Below are 12,090 nucleotides of genomic sequence, written 5' to 3' on the forward strand. Positions count from 1 at the left end.
GTAAAGAAGTGTGTTATTTTCCACACATTCAGCACATCCTAAAAAAATCAGGACATTTTCAGGAGATTTGAACATGTGTGAATCAGGTTTCAGTTTAAATGACTGACCCTTAATAGTAGGGATGGTTTTAAGGAAGCTGGGGTGGACTTCTATTCTCACATTTGTGACACTGACTTTTAACTGGTCTCATTATTTCCTGGTGTGTATGAGTGTAATGTATTCCTCAGTATTTTAATCATTTTAGCCATATTCAAGGGATGTCATAATGGTGATACACATCTGTAAAAATCTTTTTCTTTTTCTTTGTGTTAAAATCTGTTAGAACACTGTTAATATTCTGAGACAGGTATTGTGAAAGAATTCTTTTTTTTCTGGTTAACTATGGTCCAAATAAAAAAATATTATCTTTAAGTAGAAAAAACCCAAACTTTGACTTTGAATCAGTTTTAACTGACTTTAGCAGAAAAATGCTCACTGGGTCTGATAACTTTAGTGAATGATCTTGAAAGGACAAGCTGATTTTGATCCCACTCACTGAGGAAGCCTTTGAAGTCCTCAGGACAGCCGTGGTCAGGCCAGTCTGTGTACTGCAGATGCCACACCGTCCTCTCCTGGCCCGTCAGGAGGTGTTTGATCTTCAGCCCTGTGGTGGCATAGCAGCCTGACTCTGTGCGGAACCGTGTGGTGATTTTGAAGCGGCCGTATGTCACAGTGTTGTGTCGTGAGCCGAGCCTGGGCCAGTACCTGAAGCTCTTTTCTCGGCCACTCTCCTGAGGGATGCAGAGGTCATACAAACAGGTCAGTGCTACGAGCAGGGAGTAATAATTACAAAATGGAGAGAGAAATATGAAGTCATGACGCACCTCTTCAGCTGTTACCATGGCAATGATAGAGACACCCTGTTCCCACACCATCTGCCAGAAGTCTTGACAGGTGTTTGACATCGGACCCTGCGTAGCGATGTAGCTCCACTCCTGTCCACTCACTGTTATCTAATGAGATGAGGATAGTGTTAGAAATAACGCCACAACCCATAATGCACAGCTTCAACTGCGATATGAAACAAGTTTAATCAGTATCTCTAAAATGAAACCAACACGCTGTTTGCATTCACATAATCCTGATGACACCGGAAGTGGGGAAGAGCCATAAGGAATGGACGGGAACAGAGGAAAGTTGGTACTTTATAGCTCTAAGTGGGCCTGTACGCTGCAGTTGTCATCAAAAATTTCTACATACATTGAGTACGATCCCTAAAATTTACAAAAGGTTATTTCTAATACAGTTGAACCGATTTACCTGGTGTGGAGGTGAACAATATCTCAAATTACTCAGTCCTGCAGTCGTTAATCTTGTTCCAGAAGCCAGATGAAGGGGGACAAGAGGCTAGATCAGGGATTCTAAACTGGTCCAGGGTAAGGACCCACCATCACCTCCTTAACGACAAGTCACTACACAAATTTCTAAAAATTTTCAATCATAACCAGGTTTTTTAATGAAAACTGGGGAAGTCTGGACTTGAGAAGAAACAAAAGATGAGATGGAACAAAGAGAACAAGATGTATTCTTCAAAATAAAAGCACATCATAAACATTTTCCCTGGCACATGTCTGTGACCCACTGAAAACAGCTTCCCGACCATCTTTTTGGTCACCGCTGATGAGATCCATGAGGGAAAGTTGGTGATAAAACCTTGAGAAGTTTTCTGACTGCAGTCTCTCTCCTTCATGTAGCTATCTCTCTGTCCTTTATGGATCAAATGCTGCTCAGCTGACAAACCTGTGCGTGCACCTGGACTAGTTTTAGTAGCATCAGCAGCATTATACAGCCTGATATGGTTGGCTTTGACTTTAAACCTGGCAGCTGCATAATTATACACTGCCTGGCCAAAAAAAGTCACCACCTGGATGTAACTAAGCAAATACGTACGAGCCTCCTATTGGATAATTACTGCATGGGTGATTATCTTTCAGCTGGCAACAAGTTATTTAACCCCAGCTGATGCAATGAGTAACTTCTCATTTCTTAAACAATGGATTTTTTCTTCCCTAATGGCACGGGCATAATCCAAGATGACAATGCCAGGATTCATCTGGCTCAAATTGTGAAAGAGTGGTTCAGGGAGCATGAGACATCATTTTCACACATGGATTGGCAATCACAGAGTCCAGACCTTAACCCCATTGAGAATATTTGGGATGTGCTGGAGAAGGCTTTGAGCAGGGGTCAGACTCTCCCATCATCAATATTAAAATTAATGCAACACTGGATGGAAATAAATCTTGTGACATCGCAGAAGCTTATCGAAACAATGCCACAGTGAATGCATGCTGTAATCAAAGCTAAAGGCGGTCCAACGAAATATCAGAGTGTGTGCCCTTTTTTTGGTGGTGACTTTTTTTTTGGTCAGGCAGTGTAAGTTTGCATATCTTTAAGGGAAAACTGTATTTTAGGTTTTAGATAGCATACAAATAGTTAAAGTACAAAATTTTAAGAAAAGAAAGTCTATTATCTCCCCAATATTTGAGTGGATCAATGGACAAGTGGACGGGCCAAGGCCCATAAGGCCTGCTTGACCTTTACCGTTCTGTCATTGTGCAGACAGCAATGAACATCTATTCTCCTCTAAACAGATCAAAAAGGCAGAAGCACCTGTTTTATCACCAACAAGCCATCAATGTGCGATACAGATACAATAAAAATGCCCCATAATAGTCCATTCAGAAGTACATAAATGGATTAAAACTGTAGTTTGGCCCAAATGGTTTTTACAAAACCATGCAAACCTGCTGTAATGACCAAATACTACAATAGAGGCTCATCCTGTTGTTATGAGTAGATGCTGATAAACCTGAAAGAAGTGCTGTAACACATGACTTACTCTAATATGTGACGCATTAATGTATCCTGTGTTATTCTCTTTAGTGGGCACCAGTTCCACTCGGGTGTCGTCATAAGGCAAGACATCCTGGAAGCGGTTTTTGTCTCCACTCTCTGGCTGCTGGGCGATGGTGCAATCCCCTGATGAACGTCTCTTTGGGATACTCTCGTACTCTTTGAGCACCTCGCCCCTCTCCATGTGCTGCTCCAGCACTTTACACTGAACACACAAACATAGAGAAAGAGTAAGTACAACACTGTTATTGTTACAGCAGCATAAATAAAAAAAAAAACTTTATTTTACGTCACACATGTGATAAATTCTTTTTAATGGGCTTTATTTGACTGGACTGATAGAGAGACAGGAAATATGGGGAGCGAGATAAAGAAAGTTGGAAATGACGCACCAGACAGCGTCATTGTCAGAAGTCAAACCTGTGACAGTGTGTTAGGACTGTAGCCTTTGGACTGCACATTAGACAAGTTTTCTTGTTTTTTTTCTTTTTTTGAGCTAAAAGCTGTAATCTTTGAGATCAAAAAAGTCTTGAAATATTTCACTTTGTGTGTATTGAATCTAGAATGAATGGAAGATCCCTTTTTGAATGAAATCACCTGAAAAATGAAAGATGCACCTGTAAATGACTGAAAATATTCTGAAAGCCAAACTGTTAACCATTCCTTTTAAAACTCCACCATAAAATACATTTGGTATGTTAATAAGAGACTGCTGCACAGTTAGCAGCTCGTTTATATTTCACTTTCTGTTTTGCAGAAATATTCTAAGTGGTACTTGCAACATGAGAAGATTGTTTACAGTAAACTGTGGCTAATAGAGGCAGTTCGACAGGGTACTTCTTATTCTGAAAGCATAAAGGCATTCATTTTTTATTGACCTCCTTTAAATAGCTTAAAAAAAAAAAAACAAATACATGCCACTAATTCCATATATTTTTTTATGAATAGTCAAGTGTGATGTTATACTATACAAAGTTTAAGTGCTGACATCTTGATGAATATAGATGTAAAAAACAACTCATGTACACAAGTATACATGTAAAAGTGAACATTGTGTACTTCAAGAAACTACATCATGCTGAGTGTGTATATCACATGTAGAGACAGGCTGACAGGCTATGGTGCTAATGAAAAGGTACCTGGAATTTACCTTCTCTGTCTACACTGGAGGCATCAACATTAACAAGGCAGACAGGTTAAACTATAAGTTAACATACTGACTGAGACTTCCCCCTATGTATTATTCATTACAAGTACTTGACTTAAATAAAAACAACACCAGCTTCTGGAAATAAACTTTACTTTAATGTTTCTTAAATGCAAATCAATAAAATGTGCCATAAACAGAGAAAAGTGCACACTGCTGAAGTTTAACTTTACATTTGTCAAGAACAAACTTCTGAAAGCGCTTAAAGACCCTACCCTCTCGTCATTCGAGGCTCGTTCGGGCTCGTCCTTGAACTCGTCGATTATCGGCTGCCTTGACACCGACAGGCCGTTGAGGTGGGCCACCTTCAGAGGGCCCATCTTCTTCACCTCTGACCTGGCTCCTTTCCTCATGCCCTAGTGTGACAACAGAGAGGGGAAAAGTAAGGGTTGACTGCGGACGAGCCCGGCGGAGAGGGAGCAGGTACGCAGAAGGGGAGGGGCCATGCAGCCTTGCTCTGTGCTTCCTGTACAAAAATGTCACCTGTCCGGTTTTTGCAGAGGACGTCTGACTACATTTTTTCAATATGTGTCAGAGTGAGACTGTCTGTGTCGCTTGTCATGCTCATGTGATCTTGATACGACGGCAAACCAACCATGAGGCATTTCTGAATTGCCTACAGCTGAATTTTTTAAAGATGAGGCTAGACACTTGGGAGTTTTCTAAGCAAGTTCAGTGAACCTACGAATTAAAAATAACAGAGTGTGATTTAATGTTATGTCATAATAATTAAATCATTACAATTATAGTTGATTTAGTGAACATTCAAAGGCAAACATGGTTGAAAATCTCAGTAAGGAAAAAAAATTAAGAGGTGGCACAAAGGGGTTGACCCATATTTATTTATTTATTTATTTATTTTTCCAGGGCTGATGCTGATACTAATTATTGGTAGTTCGTAAGAACAATAAGTGATATTTGGAACTGATATGCATTTATTATGACAGAAAATATATACAGTGTGGCAAAAGAAAAAATTGCATGACATAAAATTATGGTAAATAAACAATTTAGTTCTAGCTCTATCAGCATGAGAATTGGCACGTAGCTACACAGTGGCAGCAAGAAAACAGGAAGTGATTCCATACGCTTACTGTTTCAGTGGCACCCAGGCTTCAGAGGTTACGCCTGGTAAAGGAAGGGTTTTAGGACTATCTGTTGTTCTTAATGTTTTTACAATACCTGTCTGTTCGCAATAAATCCAAGCGGTAGTTTTTTTTTTTCCACAACGTCATCACCCCAAGTTGATCTGAGCTTAAAAAGTAACTAGCTTTAGTTTTGCATAAAATATCTATTCCAATTAACTGCAATAAATTCAGACTTTTCTTACGCTGTTGATGCAGCAGCACCAAGTTTACACTGTTATTGGCCACTGCACTATATTATTATAGTATGGGACCCTGGCTGTGCTCTAGGGCAAAATCTCAACAATACAGGCTTACATCCTACACCTTTTGAAAAGAAGTTGTCAAAAAAAATTTCTATTGCTACAGCAGTTTCCTGTTATAGTTTTTGCTTTGCTTGATATAGTTTCATTATTTTAAAGATGTTCAGAATAATAAACAAATAACTCAAATGAAATAATAAAAAAGGAAAGTTCTAAGTTGAAGATAATCAAGTAAAAAGCTTACCGGAGGGGGTAAACCTTCCACAGTTTTCTTCCCAGCAGGCACATCAGACACAGGCCTCTTCTTGAAGTCCTTTTTGGTCTTCTGCTTGGCTTGTCCACTCAGGTCTCCCTCAGAGACAGAGGGCATAATCCTAGGCTGTCTTAAATCTGACAGTAGATACAGAGGCTCGTCCTCCTGGATTAAGGGGTGAACTTTATAGGACATGGAGCTTGTAATGGCGGGGTCAAGAGAGGATCCTATGGGATATGCAGGAGGTGGCTCCATGGGAGTCTGTTGCTGATTTGTCAGAGAAGAGAACGATGTCAAGCTGTGATGTGGTTGTGACGTCTGCTCTGGAAGAGTTGCTGCAATTGCATCCTGAGAAAGTGGAGTGTGACGCCCACTGTCCTCCTCAAACTCCTGTTCTTCCCCGCTACTGTGGACCAGCATGGTGGCATCAGAAAGGGACTTTTTGTGCCCGTAGTGTACGTCTTCTTTAATGGTTCCCCTGTCCTCCGTCTTAGCACGTTCCAGAAAGACGTTGAGCTGAGAGCCCTGAGATTGGCGACCGTGCAGGACTGGGGGAGGTGTGGCTGGTTCAGGAGCAGAAGAAGACACAGTCCGCTCTTTGACCCTCATCCCCTCCAGACTTTGAGCTAATCCAGCGATCTCGATGGAGTTACGCTTCTGAGCATGGTACGGGTGTCTGTGTGGAGGTCCACTGAAAAGGGGCTCTGACACTTCCTGTAAAGAGTGTGCAACAGGAAGGCTGTCCTCCTGGAAAGTCTGGACCGAGTGATGCACACGTCTCGTAATCAGGTCAGGGTTACTGCTGCTGACGTAAAGGTGGCGCGACAGGTCAGGGGTACTGTTAGCGGGCCGAGGATTGGCATAGGGGTAGGGTGGCGGTGGCCGGTACACTTGTGTTCTCATGATGTTAGGAGCTGGATACTCCTGCGCCTGCTGTAACTGGACATTAGTGAGCTCTGGGACGCTAACAGCTCCCACCACAGGCCTCCTCTCTGTGGGATAGGGGTATGGGGAGGGGCTGTGGAAGCTTGAGCCCAGATGGAAGGGGTAATGGTGGTGCTGAGCTGCTCCACCATGCTCTCCTCTGATCTCAGGCTGGCTGTAAACCAGTGGGTCGGGTCTGCTGTATGCGTAGGAGTTTCCGATGTTAAGATTCCTCATTGAGTGGCTCTGCCGGTGCTCCTGAGACAAAACCATCCCCCCGCCTGCACCTCGGGACTTCTGACGCATCACCGTCTCATAATCAGGCGTGGCACGATAAGAAGGAGGAATCAGAGCACTGTGGCGGTGTGAGGGGATGTAGTCAGGCCTGGTGATGTCACTGGTGATAGAGGGGTTGGAGGACATGGGAGAGGGTTGAAGGTAGTGTTGAGGATTGGTTAGGGAGCTCGTGCTGTGGGCGCTGTACACACTGCCATTGCGTAAACGCCCTCCACTACCGTACTCCAGAGGAGAGCAGTCCAGGCTGGTCTGGGAGTGGTAATAATAACCGTTCTGATTGTTCATGTAAAGGTTGTCTGTAAGAGAGCAAATTAAATAGTTACCTGTCTCAAAATGTGCAGGGTGTGGTTATATTTCACAAAAATATTACAGCATTACATTTCTTAAAAGCTCCTGTGAGGAACTTTTCTTACAAAGCAACTCTTCTTATCTCTATCCTGATTTTATCTTGTCCATTTGTTAGCAGTCTTTAACAGAAAAAATCTCCTCTTTTATGATTGAGTGAACGACTCATTGGGGATCATCACCATGAAACATGTAAAACAAAGACTGCTTCTTCAGCAAGCTGTGACCCACTTTGCCTGACACCTACCCTGCAGCAGCATTCTCAGGCATAAAAAATTACTGCATGGAAACAGTCAAATCTTTATGCTGATGGTTTAGTTTGCTTTGTATCCTGTGAAGAGACATCTGCATAAATTTCAGACTGTTTCATAACGAGTAATATTAGCCTCATAGGGGCTTTAAAACCTTCCCACTGCTTTTGCTATCAACAATGTGGGGCCAAGCTGTACCTCTTACTAAAGGCCAAAGACTCTGCACTGAACAGAAACTTATTTCCTATAACAGTGTTCCTACAAGCTTTTAAAAGTCAAATTCAAGACTTTTTAAGACCTGAACAGAGAAAGAATACTACCACTTTTGTGCAAAAATGAAATGCATGCAAGATTTCCCAGCAAACTGGAACAGGGCTGAATTTTTTTGTATTTAAGTACAGTTTATGAAATGTCAAATGGCACAAGGCAAAGCAAATGTTTTTGGCCATAAATGCCCAATTTGATGATTTCTGGCACACTGAATGCCTCTATTCCAGTGGTTCTCAACTGGTGTGGGTTGGGACCCAAAAGTGCGTTGCGATTGTGAGCCACAATAAAAGAAATTGGTATAAAGTGGTTGTACAGGATGAACAGAAGACCTAAAAAAACAGCACTTTTTCTTTTTTAGGTTTTCCTGCCATGGTGAGTAAATTTTGATCTTTTTGTCAAGTTTTTGACTTATTTATCTCCCTTCCCCCCAGTAGTTTTCCTACAATAGTAAGGAAACACTTCAAGCAATTACCTCATGTCCACTATGTCTTTGTAAAATTGAGTGAACTGAAATATATACATGCATGCACTTCTGCAACAACGTGCTAGTGCTAATCATGTCTCTTCCTTTCAGTCATATTTTGTTCCAATTAGGGTTAAAATTAAATAAATATTAAATAAATTTGAACAGCTGATTTTTTGGAAAATTTGGATCATGATTGCACACAAGGGGGTAGTGGTGGGTCCCAATGCCCAACCAGTCGAGAACCACAGCTCTGTCCTATCAATATGCCATTTGGTTATATTCATCAAAACAAATATTTGCAGGTGTGCCAAGCTGATTCATAACGGTTAACTATGAGAAAGCAGAATAATGCTTTTTGTCAAGGAAGACCTGTTAAAACAAGGGTGGGGTGCATGGATTTTTTTTTTCTACAATACAGGATAATCCCAGCATGTACTCTAAAATAAGACAAGGGTCTTGAGGTCCTACCCCAGGAAACACTGAGCATTCAACACTGAATTCTAGAGAATATTTAAGTCAGAAATAGGAAATTATTAATACCCTCTGAGTCCTATGCTATTTTTTAAAACGATTCCGTCTCACCTGGACTTATCGTCTCAAAAAGCTTGTAAAACATCAACCCTGTGGTGCACAGTCAAGCTCTAAACATCCTGTTTTTCAGAACAACCTGGGTTTTCAGAATATGTGAGCTGCAATAATGTCACCTAAATTTTCTTAAAAGTTATGGGACTATAAATACAAAAGAAAAAAACTAAACAGAAATTAAAACTCCAAGTTTTTATGTGTTACACGCAGTAAAAAACAATGACAAAGGGTTTTTTGCACAGACTTGTTCTCCCATCTTTTAGGGACCAAAAGGTTAAAAAACAATCATTCTGTGATTTAAAAAAGTCTTAAAATTAATTAAATATGCATGAGGTTGGCAAAAAAATGAAGATTGCACCTTATAAAATGCCTTATAAGACTTATCAGGCCTTAAATTTCAAACTTCAAACTTAGATTTTTTAAGACTTTAAAGGATCCCCCTGCATAAAAAACATTTTAAAGGAGTACATTCTGGAAAAAGTGAGTGCCAGAGCTTTATACTAAACCTACCTTGTGATGATGTGTACGGCTCTGTGAAGTGGCCGTTGTAGTGCATTTGTGGAGGGGGCATCATGTAGCCTTGAGGCTTCGGCTGTAGTTCAACAAGAGAGGGATTCAGTTACAGCTCATATGATCTAAAAACTGCCCATGAGCTGAGAGTTGAAAATAACCATGAGGCTAAATGTCAGTATACATTATTATAAAGAGAAACAGCTCTCAAGTGAGGATAGACATTACCAGAGAAAGTCGAGTAGAGGATCTCCTTCTGACAGGGTTGACGACTGTGGGCTGGCTTTGGCTGGTGGGGGAAACAAATGAGAATCAAAAAACACGAAGACGCAACTAAAAGCACTGCTTTTCACACAGCCAAGATTAAGTCAAGTATATGAAACCATAAACATGTTATTAACTCTTCTGCCGTATGTAATGCAGCATTTTTCATTCAAATGCTCTTGAATCGAAAAAAAATACCCCAAACTTCTCTGTATTAGAATCTGTTTTCACATATGAAGCTTAAAGGAATCAGGTCATTATGAGATATAGTCTAAACTTAAAAGAAAATGTGGTTTAGATTTTGAGGTATTTGATGAAAGAGAAGAATGTAAGTCTAGGAATCTGACCAAGCAATCAGACATAAATCATGGACACAGTTCACTCAGCACTAAACAAGTACAGAGATTTGATATCCAGCCCTAGTAAAGGGCTAATGCAGGCCAACACAAAACAAATTAAGTACAACACTTGGTTTTACAAGCTATGAGCAAGTTCAAGCATAGCACAGTTTAAATTTAATGAATAATTTAGGATCAAGTTTACACTTTAACATGTTGCACCAGCTGATATCTTAAATCTTACATCTAGCTCCCAGTAGGTTAAAAGTCTCCATAAAAACAATGTATCATTATGAAAGCTGGACGCCAGCGGCTTTTATCAGCTGTTTGGTGCTGGCAGTGAGTTTGTTATGATAGGTCTTATCCATAGAAACATATGATGTAGGGCTGGGTGATGAAACAATTTTACTGACAATTCAGCTTTTTTGAAACCAGTTTTTTTCCTTGAAATTCACTGCATTAATACCAAAAGTTAAAGATACTGTCAGAGACTTTAATTTTTATGTTGGTTCTGATGGCCCCAGTAACCAATCTGATATACATTCTATTTACACATAAGTATGTGCAGAACATACTATAAATGAAGCAAATTAATCTACACATAATTGATCAATTTGAAAGTGTCAGGAGCATCTCTGTGATCTTTGATATTTCCAGTTTGGTGTTGTTTTCTGCTGCTGCTCCTGGTGTCTGTCTGCAACAATGAGCTCAAGGGACAGTTTTCACCTCAGTGAGAAACCTTGAGACTTGTCAATCTCATCACACCCCTAATACAAACCATTTTTAAGTACTCTAATAATGTGTCTTTGCATTTTGATTTATGTTTTTAAGAAATCTGCTTTTTCAGAGCTGCTGTGATTGGATTCAGGTCTAACCTGAGGGCCTAACAGGCTCACCTTTTTAACCATAAAATGTCAACCTCATTTTACCAGTAATAAAATATGAAAAACACTGATGATAAATGATTTTGAAATTTAAAATGTTAAAAAGATAAGTTTAAAGGCTCACAATCTGAGAAAAGTAAATTTATTAGTTCAAAAAGTTCAAAACATGAAATTAAAAAATAATGTTTTTTTACAGGCAAATACATTAGAAAGTCAAAATCATGAGTTTAAAGGGTCAAAATATGACATAACATTTCTAATCATGAAATCATTATGACTGATGACGAAATGATGAAAATATGATTCAAAATTTTAAATTGTGAGTCTAAAAGTTGAAACTGTGGGATTATAAAGCCAAAGTTTGGAGTTGAGAATGTAAGATAAAATACAAAATTTTTGGTTAAAAGGGTCAAAATATAACTTAAAATTTTAAATTCTGAATCTTAAAGCTCAAAATATTATATTAGAAGTCAAAATTATGAGTTGAAATTCTCAAAGTACAAAATAAAAAGTCAAAATCCCAAGTATGAGTCCTAATTGTGAGATGCAAAATTGAAAATATATAATTAATACACAAATTAATTTATTTTCCCACATTAACGTCTTCTTATCTAATCATTTTTACTCCTTACTTTATTTCATCAGAGTGTCTCTGATTAATTATAATTCTATAATAATAATTAATTTCATGCTGTTTAAAGTTTGTCCACCCATCCTGAAAAGCATCCGATCCTGGTTACATTCTACCGATATTTTTGAACCCTTGCAGCATTCACCCTACGCTCTGTACGTCCCACCATGGTTTAGCTGACTGTTTGCTTTGTCATGTTTTTCATACATTTGTGAACTTGCTGCCTTTAACAAGTTATTTTTAGTCATTAGTCTGTTCAGAGACAAATAGACCTGCACTGTAATAAAAACAGAGCTTTTCACTGATTGACCACACACAGAGGTAAAATGTCTATCCTGCAATAGTAATTTAGTTAGTATGGATGTTTTGCTCTACTAGATAAGATGAGCCTTAAGTCCCTGCAATGCAATCAAACAGCACTACTCAAGTTACTAACTAACTAGCTTCCATGTATGTTTAGTATGTGCTTTACACCTAAATATAAGAAAGATGCTATATAAAAAATGGCACAAAAGATCACAACATTGTAAAAGGGACTGAATAAGAAATTGATTCAAAATTGCCTTAGAGGCAGAGTTGTAAT

At 39.4% G+C, this 12,090-nt stretch overlaps 1 protein-coding gene across 3 annotated transcripts in view; it reads right to left on the minus strand.

Annotated features, from left to right (window-relative positions):
• Window positions 1-12,090, minus strand: part of ptpn21 (protein tyrosine phosphatase non-receptor type 21) — a 28,336-nt gene that overhangs the window by 5,190 nt on the left and 11,056 nt on the right. For all 3 annotated transcript variants that reach the window (XM_041812981.1, XM_041812982.1, XM_041812983.1), the window contains 7 exons: window positions 9,619-9,679; window positions 9,391-9,472; window positions 5,734-7,259; window positions 4,318-4,458; window positions 2,882-3,100; window positions 864-992; window positions 536-770 (listed from right to left, as the gene is read on the minus strand). In XM_041812981.1, coding sequence (XP_041668915.1) covers window positions 536-770; window positions 864-992; window positions 2,882-3,100; window positions 4,318-4,458; window positions 5,734-7,259; window positions 9,391-9,472; window positions 9,619-9,679 — 2,393 coding nt within the window. The remainder of the gene's footprint in view (window positions 1-535; window positions 771-863; window positions 993-2,881; window positions 3,101-4,317; window positions 4,459-5,733; window positions 7,260-9,390; window positions 9,473-9,618; window positions 9,680-12,090) is intronic.

This window comes from Cheilinus undulatus, linkage group 18, assembly GCF_018320785.1.
Source record: "Cheilinus undulatus linkage group 18, ASM1832078v1, whole genome shotgun sequence".
Classification (NCBI taxonomy): Eukaryota; Metazoa; Chordata; class Actinopteri; order Labriformes; family Labridae; genus Cheilinus; species Cheilinus undulatus.